The sequence below is a fragment of the Carcharodon carcharias genome, chromosome 7 (genome assembly GCF_017639515.1).
Source record: "Carcharodon carcharias isolate sCarCar2 chromosome 7, sCarCar2.pri, whole genome shotgun sequence".
Lineage (NCBI taxonomy): Eukaryota > Metazoa > Chordata > Chondrichthyes > Lamniformes > Lamnidae > Carcharodon > Carcharodon carcharias.
In genome coordinates, this window is record NC_054473.1 from 105,663,732 (window position 1) to 105,684,747 (window position 21,016).

Consider the following 21,016-nt stretch of genomic DNA (forward strand, 5'->3'; position numbering starts at 1 on the left):
CCTTCAAAAAACACTGATCAGCCTCAGCTGAGTATTGTGTCCAGTTCTGGGCACCACACTATAGAAAGCATGTGAAGCCATTGGATAGAGTGCAGAAATGATGTACAGGAGTGCTTCAGTTATGAAGATAGGTTAAAGAAGCTGAGGTTGTTTTCCTTAGAAAAGACAAGGTTGAGAGGAGATTTGACAGAGGTGTACAAAATGATGAGAGAGAGTAGACACGGAGAAATTCTTCCCATTGGTAGAAGTATTGAGAACAAGGAGACACCTATTTATTGTGATTAGAACCAGAGATGACATATGGAAGACCTTTTTTTATGCAGTGAGTGGTTAGGATCTGAGTGCACTGCCTGAGAGTGTGCTGGAGGTAGATTTACTTGTGACTTTCAAAAGGGAATTTGTTAATTATCTGAAGAGAAAAGAATTGCAAGGCTATGGAGAAAAGGCAGGGAAGTGGAACCAGCTGATTTGCTCTCACAGAGAGCTGGCATGGACATGATGGGCCAAATACCATCCTGTGTTATAACCATTCTATCACTATGATTCAATGACTCTAACATATAGTGATTAGAGGAAATCTCCCACTGTTTGCAATATCCCTAATATCTCATAGTTAACGAAAGGTCTCACCACAACAGACATTTGGGGTAGTTTGCATTGTAAGAGTGCTGGGATATTAGCGGTCCATACCTTTAAGTTCTGAAGAAGATGTTCGTTGGGATTCACAGCAAGAGAGAAAGTCAGGGGTGCACTGCTTCTGTTGATTATCGGCACTACTTTCTTCACAATCTGTCCAACCTTAGGTGCTTTCAAATTAACCACTTTGTTCTTGTAATCGACTACTTCAATCTGAGAGGGAAGAAAGAAGAAAGCACTGGCACTCTCACTTATGTTACAACAAATACAGATAAATGAAGAGTAAGTTACGCAAACACTAGTAAGTACCTATACTACTATACTCAATATTACAGCGGAGATCTCCAAGGTGTCGTTGCCAATATGTTTCTGGGATCATAAAGTGCACAGATTTGATGCTGTATTTGCTACATATCAACAGCAACTACATTGGGATATCCTATGGTTATGAAAGACGCTGTATAAAAGCAGTTTTTTTTTTTCTTTCTTGATCTTCAGTATGTACATGCTTCAGAAAAGCAAAGATGTCATGATCATTTCACGCTCAGTATTTTTCAGCAAAACATTAGGAGAACCCTGGGGAAATTCTAGGGAAATGAGGCCTCCTAGTAATCATCTGCCATGACTGCATCCTGAGTCAAACAGTTGCTTTGGGAGTCTGGTGTCAGGCATATGAACAATATGTCAGGCACAATGGATCTGGTTTTGAGTTATTCGTGCCCCAATGCTGGGCATATCGGCTTGGCAGAGAATGCTGCTGTTGGACCAGATATGGAGGATTTAGCAAAGGCACTGCTGATGGTGCCTCTCCAGTGCTTTGAGGTCCCTGCTTTAGGTTGCATATAGCAACACAGGGATCTCTGCTGTCAGATAAACAATTACCTCAGTCTTGGGTCTAAGATCCTGGTCCACAAATTCTCTTTTCCTCAGTTGGCCGAAGGCTGATCTGGCACGTTGGAGGTGACAATGAATTTTGTCATCTACATCTTTGAGGAGGCTCCTAAGATACAGAAAATGATCTAGATTTTCCAGGATTTTGCCATTGATGGGGGGAGGTGTTGTGCTATGGGAGCTGGTTGGAAGAGGATCTTACTTTTCCGGATGTTTAGTGAAAGGTCATTTTCTCATTTGCTTCAGAGAAGGAGTCAACAACGACTTGGAGTGCACACATACACAAGTGTCATTTGTACACTGAAGCTCAATGACTGACACTAATTGGGGTGATTTTGGTTTTGGATTAAAGGCAGTGTAAGGAGATACATTCCTGGCATGGCTGTACAACCTTATATCCCTCATCTGGGAAGAGGAGTGCATGCTGGGGAATCTCAGGGACAATATGAACGTGACTATATTTAAGAAGGGAGACAAGCCCGATTGTGATAACTACAAAGGAGTCTCCCTGCTATGTGCTACAATTCTCACCAATCACCTCCTCCTAGTGGCTGAAGAGCTCCTTCCAGAGCTGCAGCGCGGTTTTTGCCCATTGAAAGGCATCACAGACAAGATCTTCACTGCGTGGAAAAGTCAAGAAAAATGCAAGGAATGGCACCAACTGCTGTACATAGCTTTTTTCAACCTCACAAAAGCCTTTGACTCTTGTCAACCTTGAAGGCTTATGGAAGATCCTCTTAAATTTGGCTGCCCTCAGAAATTTGTCACCATTCTCCGCCTACTCCACGATGACATATAAACTGTGATTCTCACCAATGGAGCCACCGTAGACCTTTTATCAGTTAAACAAGGTTGTGGTATTGCAACAACCTTCTTCTCCATTTTCCTCTCTGCAATGCTGCACCTCACCACCAGCTGAGTAGAGGATCCATCTCCGCCTCTGCCTGAGGCTTCTACCATCACAGATGTCAGTCTTTAGCCAACTCAATTTACTCCACCTGATATTAAGAAATGGCTGAAGGCACTGGTTACAGCAAAAGCCATGGAGCCTGAAAACATCCCGGCTGTAGTACTGAAGACTTGTGCTCCAGAACTAGCTGTGCCCTAAGCCAAGCTGTTCAGTATAGTACAGTACAGTTACAACACAGGCACCTGTCTGACAATGTGGGAAATTGCCCAGGTATATTCTGTCCAAAAAAAAGCAGGCAAAATCCAAACCAGTCAATTATCAACCTGTCAGTCTACTCTCTTTCATCAGCAAAGTGGTGGAAGGTGTTGTTAACAATACTATCAAGTGACATTTACTCAGCAATAACCTGCTCACTGATCCTCAGTTTGGGTTCCACCACTTAGCCCTAGGTTTCACTAAAGCCCTGAAGCAAGCATAGATCAAAGAGCTGAATTCAAGGGGCGAGGTGAGAGTGACAGCCCTTGATGTCATGATAGCATTTGGCTGAGTGTGACATCAAGGAACCAGAACAAAATTGAGGTTATGGGGATCAGGGGGAAACTCTCCACTGGTTTCAGTCAGACCTAGCATAAAGGAAGATGGTTGTGGTTGTTGGGGGTCAGTCATCTCAGCCCCAGGACATCACTGCAAGAGTTCCTCAGGGTGGTGTCCTCGGCCCACCATCTTCAGCTGCTTCATCAATGACCTTCCTTCCATCATAAGGTCAGAAGTGGGGATGTTCGCTAATGTTTGCACAATGTTCAGCACCATTTGTGACTCCTCAGATACTGAAGCAGTCCATGTCCAAATGCAGCAAGACCTGGACAATAGTCAGGCTTGGGCTTACAAATGGCAAGTAATGTTCACACCACACAAGAGCCAGGCAATGACCATCTCCAGCAAAAGAGAATCAATGACTTTCCCTCCATCATAAGGACAGCAGTGGGCTGTTTGTTGATAATTGCACAGTGTTCAGCACCGTTCACAAATCCTCATATAGAAGTATCTGTAGCAGCAGGCAGTAAGGCCTGGACAACATTCAGGCTAGAGCTGATGAGTGGCAAGTTACATTCATGTCACCCAGTGCTAGGAAGTCACCATTTTCATCAAGAGAGAAACTAACCATCTCCCCTTCACATTCAATGGCAATACTATTGCTGAATCCCCAACTATCAACATGCTGGGGGTTACCATTGATTAGAAACTTAACTAGACCAGCCATATAAAACTGTGACTACAAGAGCAGGTCAGATGCTGGAATCCTGAAATGAGTAACTCATCTCTTGACTCCCCAAAGCCTGTCCACCAACTAGACTAAACTAGATTGTGAAACAGACAACTGAGAGGCAGTCATGATGGTCATGGTGTCTACAAGCTGACTGTCTGGAGGAGCATTGGAGGAGGTAAGGCAAAACAGAAAGCTCAGCTGGTGAGAAAAGGGCCAGAGAAAACAGAGGCCAAGGATTCTGGACCTTCTCATCCCGCTATCCACATCTGCAGCAAATGAGGCTGAGACTGCCATGTCAGAGTAGGGTTCCTGAGCCACACCAGACGATGTTGAACACAGAGTTGACTGCCAAGGCACAAACCATCATTCTCATGAGAAGGAAGGCTGTCAAAAGGAGCTACAAGTCAGGAATGTTATGGAATACTTGCCTGGATGAGTGCAGCTCCAACAACACTCAGAAGCTCAACACTATCCAGGACAAAGCAGCCTGCTTGATTGATACCCCATTCACCACCTTCAACATTCATCCCTTCACCACTGGCTCACGGTGGTAGCAGAATGTGCCATTTACAAGATGCAAGCAGAGATCATCGAGGTTCCTTCAACAGCAACTTTCAAACCTGTGACTCTACTGCCTAGAAACATAAGGGCAACTGATGCATGGGAACACCGCCTGCAAGTTCCTCTCCAAGCCACATACCATCCTGACTTGGAACTATACCGCCGTTCCTTCACTTTCTCTGGGTCAAAATCCTGGGACTCCCTCCCTAATAGTACTGTGTATGTACCTACACCACATGGACTGCAGCGGTTCACGTAGATGGCTAATCACCACCTTCTTAAGGGCAATTAGGAATGGACAACAATGCTAACCTTGCCAGCAATACTCAAATCCCTGGAACAAATTTTTAAAAATCTGCACACCACACTCTTTGAAGTATGTCAAGGCCTTAGAGAAGGTGCAGAAGAGATTTACGAGTATGTTATCAGGGATGTGGAACTTCAGTTATGGGAAGAGACTGGGAAAAAAGGGGTTGTTTTCCTTTAAGCTGTTAAAGAAAGATTTAATAGAGGTGTTCAAAATCATGGAGATTTTTGATAGAGTAAATAATGGAAAACTGATGGCCCATAGTGCGTCAAGGGGTACCCAGTTTTGAACTGCTAGGTCTATTCTAAATCAATCCCATTTAGCGTGATGGTAATGTCACACAACACAATCGATGATATCCTCGATGTGAAAAGACTTCACCAGTCTCCATCAGGACTGTGTGGTGGTCACACCTAGCTATAATGTCATGGACAGACACATCAGCAACAGGTAGATTGATGAAGATGAGGTCAAACAGGTTTTTCCCTCTTGTTGGCTTCTCACCATCTCCCAGAGGTCCAGCCTTTTAGACATATCCTTCAGAACTCTGCCAGTTCAACCAGTAGTGGTGTCACCAAGCTGCTCTTGGTGATGGACATTAAAGTCTCCCACCCATGGTACATTCTGAGCCCTTGTCTCTTCCAAGTTGTGTTCAACTTGCATGAGCACAAACATCAGTTGAGGGCAGATTGCAGAGGTAATCATCAGGACATTTCTTTGCCCATGTTTGGCCTGATGCTATGAGACTTCATGAAATCTGGAGTTAATAGTTCAGAACTCCCAGAGTTACTCCTACCAGTTGCAAATGCGCCATCACCTCTGGTGGTTCTGTCCTGCCAGTGGGACAAAACATGATGGAAGAGTCTAGTATGTTGGCTGTAAGGTATGATTCTGAATGTATGCTATATCAAGCTGTTGCTTGATTGGTCTGTGGGGCAGCTCTCCCAAATTTGGAACTAATCCCAAGAGATTAGTGAGGAGGATGATGCAAGGTCAACTGGGTGGGGTGTGCTATATGATCCATCTGTTTTATTTTTATTTGGTTTATCCATAGGCGTTTGATACAATTGAGTGGCTTGTAAGGCCATTTCAGAGGGTAGTTAAGAGTCAAGCACATTACATTAGGTCTGCAGTTGTATGATGGCCAGATTGGATAAGAATAACAACTTTCTTCCCTGAAGGACATTAGTGAACCAGATAGGTTTTAACAACAATTTGGTAATTTCATGGTCACCTACAGAAATGAGCTTTTCCTTCCAGGTTTATTTATGTCTCTGGAGCATTTGTCCAGGACTCTGGACTACTAGTCCAGTAACATTACTACTAAGCTACCATTCCCAGTGAACCTTCCCCAACTATTGCCACACTTAAGCTTCCAAAAAAACAGAAATTCATTTTGTCCCATTTCATGCTTTCACCTCCTTGATTCACATAACCCTTTCACAGCTCCAAAGAGACATGAACAGTGAAGTTGGGATGGACTTTGCTGCAGAATTCCATTCCACCTTCAGTTCCAGATGTCTGATCTCATTTGGCACTATAGTGCAACACTGCTTGATATAGGAGCTATGTCGGTGGGTGGAGCGGAGGGGCAGTATCCAATACTGGGCCTTCTAATAGAGGAGCTCTGCACTTGATGTTTAGAACTCAGGGTCCTTTTCCAGGTTTGATGAAGCAGCCTGTTATTTAAGAAGCCTATCTGTAAAGTTCTGGACATCAGGAGGACACCAGAAGTTTATTTTAAGGTAAAACAAATGTTTCTGCTTCTTACTGTGCCTCATGATATGGAGACATTGTGTGTTGAGGATATTTGGTGAATTTTCACCATCAGCAATGGAACCCTCAAAATGCAATTCATAATCTCAGCCCCACCTCAGCCCTCTTCCTTCCCCCTAAATTGGAACAAAGTGACCATCCTATAAAAACTACACTGTCTTTCTCCAATTAAGAAAAGCTGAGTGACTGCAGGAGCAAAAATATTGAACCTGATATTATGGGAGTTGAAATGCCTCTGGTCATGAAGCCTGGATTATTCTGGATATTAGAATACGAAACCTCAGCTATCCCTAGGATGCCCCCAACAATTTTTTGGATACAATCCTACCCTCATTTCCACGCCTTGGCCAAAGATCTTGACGCTCTGTTGGGTGAGTCCATTGATTTCAAAAGTGATCAGTTCTTGGTATCTGATAGGTTCCCTTGGGTAGAAAATGATGATGGCTTTCATTGTTTTCTTTGGCAGCAAGGCACAAGGTTGGAATTTTACCTCCAGATAAGAGTTGTTTAGGAACAAGCAATCCAGACTTGCAATAAGAAGCAAAAATAAAAGATTATACACAGGATATCCACAGTTGAAAGTCAAACATTATTATATTTCAAGCATTACTACAGCACCCTGTTATAGGAAATTCTGCCTAATCAATTTCTTTACTGATCTTTGCAGGGCTATAGGGAAAGGACAGGACCATGTTACTAACTGGTTAGTTCTTTCAATGAGCTGGCACAAGCATGATAGGAAGAATGATCTCGTTTTGTGTCATATTACTCCACAATGCTATCTCAGTTCTGATCACTGAATTAAGTGTCTCCTTTAAAGAAGGCTTTGACTCATTCTAGGGAAAATGGTTATCTTCTAGTTCCTTGTCAATGCCCAGGATGCTATTTTTCATTTGTAAGCCTGTATTATCCAGTGCTTTCTGATTTTGAGCTCTTCAGTCCATGATTTTCCCCTGATTTCCTTTATAAGTGGGGATATGATGAAGGGGCAGGGTGGGGTTGGTTTGAATTGCATGCTGGAGCATTCAGAAGCAGAAAACTCTGTTTTGAATGTAATTGGGCTGCTTAACCCTGGAGATGGTGCAGCAAGGAGACTCCTGGCAAAAGTAAGAGTACATCAAAGTGGAGGCAACCTTTCGACGTTGGAGACGAACTAGGTAGGAAATACAAGACAGACAGTAGGAATAAAGGGTATGTACTCCAATTGGCAGGAAGGAGCTGGTGGTGTCCCCCACATGTACTACACTGGAGTCACAGCATAATTCTTAATAATTTAATTGAAGGAATAGAGTGCAACATATATACGTTTGCTGATGTCATTAAGTTGGGGGTGGATACTTGTGGTGGGGGTAAGTAGTGTAGATCAGAGCAGAAAGCTGCAAAGGACATTGATTGATTAAATAAGTGAGCAAAACTGTGAGAAATGGAATTCAACTTATGGAAGTGCAAGGTCATCTTCTTTGGATGTGAAAAAGACAGATCTATTTTCTAAAGGCTGAGAAGCAAGGAACTGTGGAGGAGCAGAGAGATCTAGGGATTCAAGTATAGAATTCACAAACAAACAGTGTAAGATACAAAAAAGAACGAAAACAGCTAATGGAGTATTAGTCCAATAGGACTGGAACACAGTAGCGTGGATGTTATTGCTACAATTATATAAAGCTCTGCTTAGACTGGTGCCGTAGAATGTTCAGTTCATCTCAGAAGAGATATAAAGGCTTTGAAGGGGGTGCAACACAGATTCACCAGAATGTTACAGGAGATTAAAAGGGTTAAATTACGAAAACAGATTGCGCAGAGTAGGTTTGCATTCCCTTGAGTATTGAAGATTATATGATATAACTCAGGTGTTTAAGGTGGTTAAATGATTTTTTAGGTTAAATAAAGAGCACTATTTTCACTGGAACAAAAGGGTATAACCTTAAAATTGGAGCCAGGCTGTTCAGGCACTATGTTAGGAAGTTCCTCTTCATACGAGGGATAATGGATATCTGGAACACTCTCTCCCCAAAAAAGCTGTTGAGGCTGGGAGAAAAGAGAAGGGTGTGGAAAAGAACAAAAAGGAAGGTTTGTGATAGGCTGGAAGACAGGAAAGATTAAATGACTAATGCATTGATGCTACAGATAGAGTGGTAATGGGAGAAGTAAAGAAACAAAAGATGTGGCCAAAGGAGTTGTGAATGGCAAATTGTGCTGCCACCTGAAAAACACAAAAGGAAGAAAAACCAAAATCATGGGCGAAAAAAATAAAATGGAGGCAGAAATTATGATCTGAGATTGTTGAACTCAATGGTGAGTCCGGAATGCGGTAAAATGCCTAATCAGAAATACCATTCCTCAAGCTCACATTGAGCTTCACTGCATGGGGCTAAGGGCAGAGAGGTAGAGTAGGTACAAGATGGGCAATTGAAATAAAAGGTGACCACGGGCATGGGTTCATGCTTGTGGACTGAATGAAGGTGTTCTGCAAAGTGGTTACCTAATCTTCATTTGATCTCCTCGATGTTGAGGAGACTGCACTGCATGCAGTGAATACAGTAGGCAAAATTAAAAATGGCTGTTTCACCTGGAAGGAGAGGTGGGCTTTGGTCGGTGAGAAGGAAGGAGATAGAAGGGCAGGCACTTCAGCCCTGTGCTTGCAGTGGAAGGGGAGTGATTGTTATGGGTGAATAGAGGGGAAGGTGTGTTTGGTGTCCTCATCATGCTGGAGGTGGCAGCAATGGCAGAGAAGGCTCCAATGAAATCAGAGCTGGGTGGGGTACAAGGTGAGGACAAGGAAACTCTTTTATGATTCTGGGAGGGAGGGAAAGGAGTGAGGGCAGAAGTGCATGAAATATATTGGACATGGCGGAGGACCCTGTCAGCCAAGAGGGTTGGGGGGGGTGGGGGGAAGGAAGCTGTCTTGTAAGTGCTAGTATTGACAGTGGAATCATTGCAGTCATCAGAACAGATGCAATAGAGATGGAGAAACTGGGAGAATGGAATAGATTCCTTAAAGGAAACAGAATGTGAGAAAGTATGGTCAAGCTCATTATGGAAGTCAGTGGGCTTATAATTCCAATGAAGCTCAATGTAATCTCGAGGAACAGCGAACAGCACCTCATTTTTGATTTGGCACTTTACAGCCTTCTGGCTTTAGCTTCAGCAATCAGTTCAACAATCTTAGATCATACCTTCTACTCCATTTAGTTTCATTTTTCTTTCCAGGTTTTTTTTTTGCTTTCAGACTGCAGCTGTTCATTACAAGTGAGAACAGAAGTAGGAAGATAAGACAGATGAATGCATGGCTAGAAAGATGGTGCAGGAGGGAGGGCTTTAGATTCATGGGATTAGCTGTGGCAGAGATGGTGCCTGTACAAGCTGGACAGGCTGCAAGTGAACAGAGCCAGGACTGAGTTCCTTGCTGGCTGTTGGAGAGGGTTTAAACTAACTCATCAGGGGTGTGGAAACCAGCAGAGAATATTAGAAAGCAATTGGAATGCTGGGAGAGGCAGATAGCACTAAATAGAGAATAGTAAATTAATAGATGGAGTCGGAGTAAGGGAGTAAGTAATGAAGTCTAAATCAGGGTTACACTGCATGTATGTGAATGCATGGAGTATAGTTAATAAAATTGGGGAGTTACAAGCACAGATTGCCTTGAGGGATTAAGATGTTGTGGCGATAATGGAGACCTGGTTTAAGGAATAGACAGACCTGAGTGTTAAATATTCCTGGTTACAAGGTGTTCAGAAAAGATATAAAAGGCAAAAAAGGAGGAGAGGTGGCATTTTTGGTTAAGGAGAGTATTGCAGTACTGGAGAAAGAGGATGTGTCAGAGGATTCCAAGGACATAATCGATTTGGCTAGAGCTAAGGAATAAGAAGGGTGCAATTACATTGCTCGGTGTAGTATATAGACCACCAGCTAGTGAGAAGAATATAGAGGAACAAATCTGCAAGGAAATTTACTGAGAGGCGTAAACATCATAGAGTAGTTATAATAGGGGACTTTAATTAGCTGTATATAGACTGGGATAGTGTAGTGTAAGGGGCAGTGAGGGACAAGCATTTCTAGATTGTGCTCAGGAGAATTTCCTACAGCAGTATGTGTCCAGTCCAACAAGAAAGGAGGCACTGCTAAACCTGGTTCTTGGGAATGAGATGTGCCAAGTAGATCCAGTGACAGTGGGGAACATTTAGGAGACAGTGATCATTGTATCATAAGATTTAGGATGACAGTGGAAAATGACATTGGTCAATCCAGAGTAAGAATAATCAACTGGCAGAGACTGGACTTCAATGGGGCAAGAACGGAGCTGGGCCAGATAGACTGGAACCAAAGGTTGGTGGGAAAAACAGTAGCTGAACAATGGGCTACCTTCAAAGAGGAGATGGCTTGGGCACAGTCAAGGTATGTTCCCTCAAAAGGGAAGGGTAGGACAAACAAATTCAGAGCTCCCTGGATGACAAAGGAGATAAAAATTAAGTTATAGAAGAAAAAGTGTGCTTACAACACACACAATTGAGAACCAAGCTGAATACAGAAGGTTCACAAGGGATGTGAAAAGCAAATACAAGAAGCAAAGAGGAGCTATGAGAAAAGATTGGCAGCTAACATAAAAGGAAATCCCAAAGTAATCTATGAGCACATCAATATTAAAAGAGTAGTAAAAGGTGGAGTAGGGCCAACTAGGGACCAAAAAGGGGATTTACACATAAAGGCAAGAGGCATGCCTGAGGTGTTAAGTGACTACTTTGCATCTGTCTTTACCAACGAGACAGATGCTGCCCAGGCCACGGTGACAGAGGAGGAAACTCAGTCACTAGAAGGGTTTAAAAGTAATAAGGAGGAGGTATTGGAAAATGCTGCTGGTACTTAAAGTTGACAAGGAACCGGGACCGGATGAGATGCATCCAAGAATATTAAAGGAAGTGAGGGTGGAAATTGCAGAGGCACAGGCAATAATCTTTCAAGGTTTCCTGGATTCAGGGGAGGTGCTGGAGCACTGGAGAATTGCAAACATTGCGCCCTTGTTCAAAAAAGGTTGTAAAGATCTCCCCTGTAATTACGGACCAGTCAATTTAACTTCGGTGGTGGGGTAACTTCTAGAAACAATTATTCTAGATATAATTAATAGTCACATAGAAAAATGTGGATTGATTTGGAAGAGTGAGCATGGATTTGTAAAGGAAGATCGAGTCTAACTAACTTGCTGGAACTTTTTGAAGAGATAACAGAGATGGTTGATGAGGGCAAGGCCGTTGATGTGGTGTATATGGACTTCCAAAATATGTTCGATATAGTGCCCCACAACAGACTTGTGAGGAAAGTTATAGGTCATGGAATAAAAGGGACAGTAGCAACATGGATACAAGATTGGCTCAGGATAGGAAGCTGAATAATGGTTAATGGGTACTTGGGACCCATGCTTTTCCTGATATATATGTGTATATATATATATTATATATAAATGATCTGGATCTTGGTGTGCAGGGAACAATTTCAAAGTTTGCAGATGACACAAAACTTGGGAGAATTGTAAACTGTGAGGAGGATAGTGTAGAACTTCAAAAGGGCATTGACACATTGGTGGAGTGGGCAGATATATGGCAGAAGAAATTCAATGCGGAGAAGTGCGAGATGATATACTTTGGTACAAAGAACATGGAGAGACAGTATAAAATAAAGGATACTATTCTAAAGGGTGTGCAGGAGCAGAGAGACCAGAGTGTATATGTACATAAGTCATTAAAGGTGGCAGGACAGGTAGAGAGAGCTGTTTCTAAAGCATACAGTATTCTAGGCTTCATTAATAGGGCCACAGAGTACAACAGCACGGGGGTTATGATGAACATATAAGACACTGATTAGAACTCAGCTGGAGTACTGTGTACAGTTCTGGGCGCCACACTATAGGAAGGATGTGAATACATTGAAGAGAGTGCAGAAGGGGTTTACGAGAATGGTTCCAGGGATGAGACACTTCAGTTATGAGGAAAGATTGGAGAAGTTGGGACTGTTTTCCTTGGAGAGGAGAAGGCTAAGAGGAAACTTGAGAGAAGTTTTCAAAATCATGAAGTGTCTGGACAGAATAGATGGGGAGAAATTGTTCCCGCTCATAAACGGATTGAGAAATCTGGATTGAGAGTTTTAAAATGTTTTGCAAAAGAAGCAAAGCAAATTTGAGGTGAGGAAAAAACTTTTTCACACAGCAAGTAGTTAGGGTTTGTAATGCACTGTCTGGAAGTGTGGTGGAGGCATGTTCAATTGAGGTTTTCAAGAAGGCATTGGGTGATTATTTAAATAGAAACAATGTGCAGGGTTACGGGGAAAAAGCAGGAGACTGGCACTAAGTTAAAATGCTCAGAGAGCTGATGCAGATACGATGGGCCAAATGGCCTCCTTCTACATTGTAAGAATTCTGTGATTATCCTGCCATTCACACTTCCTCGGGACAGATCTTTTGTTTCTTTACATGTCCCATTACCACTCCCTCTGCCTTGCAACATCAACCCTGTTGTCATTAACTCTCCTGTCTTCCCACCCTATCACAAGCCTTGTCTTTTGTCCTTTTTCCCACCCTCATCCTTTCACTGACTCTGCGCTTGCTTAAACCCATTACATCTCTAACCTTTCCCAGTTCTGATGAAAGATTACTGACTTGAAACATTAATTGAGTTTCTCTCTCTACAGATGCTGCATTTTGTTTTTATTTATTTCAGATACTTCTGTAGTATTTGGCTTGCTCTTGTATAAGGTTTTTTAATTTGTTCATAGAATGTGGGCATCGCTGGTTAGGCTAGCATTTATTGCTGATCACTAATTTCCCTTAACAATGTGGTGGTGAGCTACCAGCTAGTGTAGCTACACCCTCAGTGTCCTTAGAAGGTGTGCTCCAGGATTTTGACCCAGCAACAGTGGGGGAATGGCAATATATTTCCAAGCCAGGATGGATGTAGCTTTGAGGGGAACTTCCAGGTGTTGGTTTTCTCGTGCACTTGCTGCCTTTGTTCTCCTATGTGGTCGAGGTTGAGGGTTTGAAAGGAGCTGCTGAAGGCCTCTTTGCGATATGTTGCAGCGCATCTTGTAGAACACACTGCTGCCACTGTCAGTCGATGGTGGAGATGCCAAGTATTATTTGGGTACAAATGGAGAGAAATACTGCATGATGCAGTTACCTCATTTGCAGCATATTGTAACTTTGGACTGGATTTTACAGGGCTGGAGGGGTGCACAGCTCACCCCCTCCCAGCACCCCACCCCACACCCCGAGTTAAAAGTTGGTTGGAAACCAACTGATGAAGAAAAAGTCCGCTCTGTAGCAATAATACGCTGGAGCAACAACAACTAGGTAAGTGTGGAACTTCTGCCTCTCAGTGGGAGGAGGTCCCGCCCTTGGGAGCTGCTGACCAATCTGATTGGCCAGCAGCTCTTGCAGTACCAGAGCTCAGTCATTGGGTACTGCTGGGGCTGCAAGCAAGTCTAGGATGAAGGCTCCAATGTACATCAGGGTATTGGGTGGGGAGGGATTGGGCACCTTAGGGTGCAAAGCAGGTGGGGGTGTTGGTTTTGCAGGGCAGGTGGGAAGAATGAAGTGGGGGTACTATCTTCAGGGGGTGCCCCTGATGTACAAAGGAACCCCTCCCAAAGATAGTACATACCCTTTCCTTCCCACCATTTTAAAAACTTTTATGGAAGAGCGGGCTGCCTATTCCTGCCTCCGAATGCCAACCATGTTCTGGCATGGGCAACGTAATATTGGGGTCAGTTGGCTTACTAACAAGCTCAATTGGCCCTTAATTTTTTATTTACATATGGCGGGGGGCTGCTGATTTAGGCATCCCCCCTATATTATGGGGACAGCTTGGGGTGGGCAAGAAGGTGTCGGGCTTGCCACCCATCGTGTTTTACATGACTCCCCTGCTGAAAAGATGCCTGGCGGGGCGAGGGCTGTAAAATCCAGTTCTGTGTGTTTATGAGGGTATATGCGTCCATCACGTGCATATAGATTAAGCATCTGCCCTCAAATCCACAGGGGTTTGTGACTGGCACAAAGTCTCCAATCCATCAGGGAAACAGCAGAAATGGATGATAAATGGTGACTCCCCAGCAGTCCTATCTGTTTTATGCCAGAGTTACCATGCAAGATGGGAAGAACTGCTCTAGAGTTCCAGGGTTATCCATGAGCTTGCCTTTCTTTCTCTCTCTCTCTGTCTAAAACCTACTGTTTGATTCCTGGTAGAAGATCATTTCTTCATTCGCTCCTTTCTGCAAATGTTGAGCCACGTGGAGGGGGCTGTTGTCAGGCTGGTAGGTAATATGTTTCTGTGGAGGGGTGGAGCACAGAGGGAATTTCTCGCTGTATCCAATGCACAGGCTTTGCTCGCTGCTCAGTGGGTGCAGGGAGGAAAGGCTCCAGTCTGCTACTCAGCTGTCAGGCTCACAACGAGGCATCTGTTGGCCAAAGGCACTCTAATGATGTGCACAGGTAGTGAAGAAGCCTTGTACGTAGTGCCAGACTTGGATATTAGGTAGCATTGCACATCACAAGTTGTGCTGAGGAGGTCACTGCATCTTGTAAAGCAGAAGTTCATTCAACATCTCATAAAGAAAATACCACATTTGGACGAATGGCAACTGCAAGGTGTCATAGTGATTAACAGTTGATATCCGGAGAGTCAACGTGATCTCCTGGATTGGTTTTAATCACTTGAGGAGGTCTGAAGGACTTTGCCTTTTATTGGCCCCGGGTTTTGTTTCTATGGCTGTGGGTGATGGGGGGGTGGGAGGGTGGGGAGGGTGTAGTCTAGTCATAATGCTCCAGGCATCATGAGTGTGGGCAGACTTAATGGCCCAATTGCTCTTTCCCTTCCCCTCATTTTTATATGGGACAACTTCCTCTGGTATGCCTTAGCAAAATTATGAATAGAAGAGAAATCCCCTTTCGTCAAAAGCTATTCACTTACACCCGAGTTAAGATCAGGCCCCATCTTGAGTAACACCATAAAAATAGCTGGGAGATCCTCTCAGGTCATTATGTCGAGGTAACATTCTAAACATTGCAAGCAGATCCCTGCTGGTCACTCCATATTAACAATGTCATAAAGACAGTTGGGAGATCCCTTCTGGTCACCAAATTTTAGCAACATTGCAAACATAGCTGGCAGAGTTCTTCTAGTCTCTATGGCCAAAAAAATTCTGTTGCAGCACTACACTCATTAGTGATAGAAGGGGGCATGTATCGCAAAGTTACGCACTCTTGGCCTGTGATATTCTATCCAATATGCCATCTCTCTGCTACTCCACAGTGCCCAGAGGAGATAACCCTCTTCCCAGGTGAGTATTTCCATTCTTCTCTTTCCATTCCTTAAATAATTAATATTCTAGGGACCAGACAGTAAATGAGCTGCTGAACTGCCATGTGGTCAAAGCAGGAAATGTGCAAGGAGTGCAGTCATTTTGGACTTGCTTCTGCAATGTCAAAATAAATACTTAAAATTTGGCAAAAGGAGAGCAACAAGGAAGTACAGCAAGAAAACAGAGGCAGGGAGACTGCAGGACAAGAGATGGATGAGGTGGTGTGCAGGGAGTTAGAATGCACCAATACCACTCACCTGCTTTAGATTTTACCTCAAAACTGGAGTGGAAGTTTTCCAGCTTGTCTCCATCTTTCTAACTTGTGCTGATCAGATAAGACATTAAAATTCAGCTGGTGTCTACCTGAGCTGGGAGTGTTTTCTCCTCAAAGTAGGAAATGCTCCATTCTTCAGCACCAAAAACCTTCCCTCACTGCATGGAACCCAATGATTCCCTGCAAAAACTGAAGCTCGGGCTATACTTATGCTTTTTGCTGTTATGCTGAGTGCTCAAATGCAAAGAAAGAGGGAGCACTGCACACTACTACAGAATGAAGCAGCTTTAGGTTTGGATCTTAAAATGGGGCATCTGATCTGAGCCCACCAATTAGGTTAAAATTAGGCCTTATTATCAGCTAGAATTCTGTAATAAAAATAGAAAATGTTAGATATACAAAGCAGCTTTGGCAACATTTGTGGAGAGAGAAAGACAACTAATGTGCGTGAGATTTAACTCAAATACATCATGTTTTAGGTGGATGACCTTTTGTCAGGACTGGAAACTGTAAGACATATACCAAGTTTTATACAAGTACTGAGGCAGGGAAAGGGGGAAGGAAGCAGGTCTGCGATAGGAAGGCAGGAGAGGTCAGATAATAAGAAGGATGTTGATGCAAAAGGAGACAGTAATGGAATGAGTAAAGGACAAATTATGGGTCTAGAGAGGGTGTAAATGGGAAAAGCAGAATCATCATCAATAGCTGCTGCCTGAGAAAATAGGAGCAGTGGTTCTGATCTGAAATTGTTGAACCCAGTGTTCAGTCCGGAGCGCCGTTAAATACCTAATCGAAAGATGACGTGCTGTTCTTCGGGCTTACGTTGAGCTTCATTGGAACAGTGTAGGAAGCGGGGGTAGAAAGGTCGGAGGAGAAGTGGAGCGGAGAATTTAAATGATATGCAACTGGAAGCTTGGGGTCAGCTTGCAGATTGAACAGAGATGTTCCACAAAGTGGTCGCTCAGTCTGTGTTTGGCTGACTCAGTGTTGAGGAAAGTGCAGAGCGGGCAGCGAATACTAAGTACAAGTATGGAAGGAGGTTTTGGGGCACGGGATGGTAGAAGAGAGGAGATAAAAGGGCAGATGTTGCAATTCCTGTGTTAGAGTGGGAAACTGCCTTAGAAATGGGAGGGGATGTTGGAGGTGAATGGGGAGTGGGCGAGTGTGTTGTGGAGCGAACAGTTCCTTCAGAATGTTGATTGGGGGTGGGGGGTAGATGTGTTTAGTGATGACATCATGCTGGAGGGTAGCAGAAATGGCGGAGGTTGATCCATTGAATATGGAGGCTGGTGGGTGGAAGGCAAGGAGAATGGAATGTCTATTGTGGTTCTGGAATGGAGGGGAAGAGGTGAAATCAGAACTGAGGGAAATGGAATGGACATAGTCGAAGGCCCTGTCAAACTTGGTGGAAAAAAATCCTCGACTGAGGGAAAAGCAAGACATCCTGGAAATACTGGTATGGAAGACTGCATTGTTAGAACAGATGCAATGAAGAAACTAGGACCTATCCAGGCTCACATAGCAACATTTTTTATTTGGAGGAAGTGAGTGGAGTCAATGGCAATGTTGTTCAGTGTGAGAACAAGTTCAGGCAGGCACAGGAGAGTGGTGGTGCATAGGAATGGTTTGGGTCTCCTTTCAAGGAAGAAGAGGAAAGCACTTAGACTGTCCTAATGGGAGATGGAGGTGTAGAAAGACTGGATGTCCATTGTAAAAAGGAGATGGAGGTCCAGAAACTTGGAAACTGTGAAAGTAGTGGAGTACATCAGAAAAATAATGGCTATAGGTATGAAGAGTCTGGACAAGGACTAAAAACAGAGTTGAGATAGGAAGAAATTAATTCAGTGGGGGAGGAGCAGGCTGTAACAATGGGGCTACCAGGGAGTTGTGTCTGGAAAGGAGCTAGAAGGGAACTGTGTGAGTTTGGAGGGCAATGAGGTAGGAAACTATAGATTAAAGATCTCCAGAGTAGATGAGGTCAGTGACAGTCTTGGAAACAATGGTTTGATGTTTCCTGGTGGGGTCAGAATTGACGTTAATCTTCTGCAGGGTATCAGATGGTTTATCATTAACATAGTACAACCCCTTTCAGCAGTTTTGATGATAATGTTAGGGTTGATCCTTTAGAATGAAGTGCTGCAAGTTCAGAGAAAAGGCTAGAATGAGTGAGGGGTGTGGAGAGATTGAGACAGCCGATGTCACATTGGTAGTACCCAATGGAGAGGAGTCAGAGAGGTGTCCTGGTAGAATGAGAATTCTGAAGACGAGAAAAAGAATTTCCTGTGTGGGTGGAAACTCCTGCCAAAGAAGTGTGTGCAGAGGCAACAGAAGAAAACCTCAATGTTGTGTCAAGCTCAAAATGAACTGAGGTGGAGCAGAAGGGGATGAAACATAGAAAGACTTACAAGACAGAAGTAGGCCATTCAGTCCATTGTGCCTGTGCTGGGTCAATGCTACAGCAACCCAAAACTAATCCCTCTCTCCGTATAGCCCTATTTCCTCCACTTTGTCAAATATTTAAGCAATTTTCCCTTAATAGATGCCTTGATTATTTCTTGTGAAAAAGTATTCCGTGCTCCAAGAATTCTCTGAATTGGAAACATTCTGCTGGGCATGGCATGGTGGTCAACTAGCTGGGGGCAAAGTGGAAAAAACGATCCAAAGTAGATCAAACACTGAAAGAAATTAAACGAAATATGAGTGTTAAAGAGGCTTTAAGAGTGAACAGAGTCAGGACTATCTTACCTGATTGCTTGTTCCTGTTTATTAGTGATGATCAAAGTCTTTTTGGAAGGTACCATGCCAGCATTATAGATGAAGCATGGCCCAAAGTCATATCTTGTGAAAGACAAGTGGGCGTTTGGGATCACTATGCACCCAGTGAGGACACAGGCAAAAGTAGGGCCTTTCTGTATCTGTGGACAAAAACAGGGTTCATAACTCAAGTGTGTACAGGCAGCTTTACTTCAACATGAAAAACAATTTGAACATGTAGCTGGTCAATACACTGGTTATTTTCTGCAGCATAGTTCACCCTGGTTATTTCACTCAGGCTCTGTAGGTAATTGTGATCCTGCAAGCAGAGGCTCCCAACTAATATGAGGATCTATGACAGGTCTCCCTGTCTGTATCTGCATGTTTCACTCATTCCTCTCTAGGTGTCTCCAGGAATTGAAGATTAATCTCCAGAACACTGGTGCGAGCAATTTGGGAGAAATTTCATGCTGGCTTTAAACAAAATTGAGGCCAGGATTTCCTGGTTGGCGAGCGGGAGTGGGGGGCGGGGGGGGGGGGGGGGGGGGGGGGGGGGGGGTGGCCCGCTCGCCGACGCGTAAAATGATGATGCGGGATGACGTCGGGCGGAATTCCCGAAGATACCCACCCTGTCCCATTTCAATTTTCAGGTAGGCGGGGGCTCAGCAGAATCAGCTGTGCGCCCGCCGACCTGCCAATGGCCAAACTCATTAAAGTAATTAGTGGACCTGCTCATCCAGCCTTATGGTTGGTGGGCAGGCTGGGAGCCCTAGCGGGCTTTGGAAAAAGCATGAAACCTCATCCATGGGCAGGGTGAGGTTTCATGTGGGTTTTAAAAAATGTAATAAAAATGTCTTTGAAAGTGATGGACATGTCCCAACTGATGTGACAGTGTCACATGAGGGTACTTGTCAGGGGAATTTTATTTTTCCATTTTTAAGATTTCTTATTGTGGAGCTGATCTCCCTGAGGCAGCACTTAGCGTCAGGGAGATGGTTCAGGGAATTCCCCACCCCACCGCCTGCACAGGGAGTGCACAGAGCTTCCTTGCGGACGTCACACTGGACGGGCTTTAATTGGCCCGCCCACGTACAATGGCGGCACGTCCCCAATTGGGGGGCGCTGATTGGAGGCGCTGGCTCCTAAACTTTCCCCCCCAACTTGGGGGGGGTGGGGGGTGGAAGTCTGCCCTGAGTCTTTTAAAATTTCTTTGAATAGAGATTCGCATTTCCAGTTGGTGTTGGAAAGTTTGTGTGCATGGAGAATTTACCAATGGTGGGAGCCTGGAGGCAGGGTGTTTGAGGTGGGAGGTCATTTTATGAATCTGTCTGGAATATGTTCAAACAGAATTGATACCTTGGGTTGCAGAATACACAATGAAGCATGTTTCAATACATCAGCTACAGCCTTAACAGGCTTATTGTCCTTGGGCCGCTGAGACCATTCACTGTGTGAAGGGATGTTCGTGCAAAGGCTTCACTCATCTTCTATCTGCAGACCATAGATGGGTGTTCCTATTAACCAGGAGCCATGTCCAGTGCTGGTCTCCAGTCCTGCTACCTGCTGCCATTGTGCAGCATTCCTTGACCCTAAAGTTGTGCTGCAGTAACTACATGATTTCCACAAGTAACTAACCACACAACAACCAAGTGAGCACTTGGAATCTAACTCTGGTTGGTATTGTTGTTGATTGATGAGGGACCTAACTTCCCCAGGACACTCATAATGTGATAGTTAATTTAGCAGGGTCTAGAAAAGGAGACTGGATATGAAAAAGGAGTGGGCCTGTATAGAGAGGTTCTAGGGCTCTTGACCAGCACTTTGTGAACATTCAAGGTACTGATGCATTGCCAGCTTAGCACTTTTGCCTTTCCCTCCGAATCATCCCTCCTTTCTGCCCTGTTCTCTGAAAGGTGCTGATTCTGTCTGGTACTTTACAATGAACAGAACATTAATGACAGAGAAAGAAAGAGACCATTTGGCCCATCATGTTATGCCAGCTGAAAAAGAGTGATCCAGCCTAATCCCAATTTCCATCTCTTGCTCCTTAGCTCTGTAGGCTACAGCAACTGAAGTGCTTATCTGAGTATTTTTAAAATGCGAGGTGGGTTTCTGCCTATATTACTCTTTCAGGCAGTGAGTTCTAAACCCTAATTGTCCTCAACTTCTCTCTAATACTTCCTCCATTTGCTTCAAATATATATCGCTGGGTTATTGGCTTCTCTACTAATGGAAATAGGTCCTTCCTATCCACTCTAACTAGGCCTCTCAAAATTTTGTACACCTTAATTAAGTCTCTCA

At 44.0% G+C, this 21,016-nt stretch overlaps 1 protein-coding gene across 1 annotated transcript in view; it reads right to left on the bottom strand.

Annotated features, from left to right (window-relative positions):
* Positions 1-21,016, bottom strand: part of LOC121280027 (hydrocephalus-inducing protein homolog) — a 127,244-nt gene that overhangs the window by 72,419 nt on the left and 33,809 nt on the right. The window contains exons 11-13 of the mRNA XM_041191655.1: positions 18,707-18,876; positions 6,677-6,875; positions 691-849 (exon numbers count right to left, since the gene is read on the bottom strand). Coding sequence (XP_041047589.1) covers positions 691-849; positions 6,677-6,875; positions 18,707-18,876 — 528 coding nt within the window. The remainder of the gene's footprint in view (positions 1-690; positions 850-6,676; positions 6,876-18,706; positions 18,877-21,016) is intronic.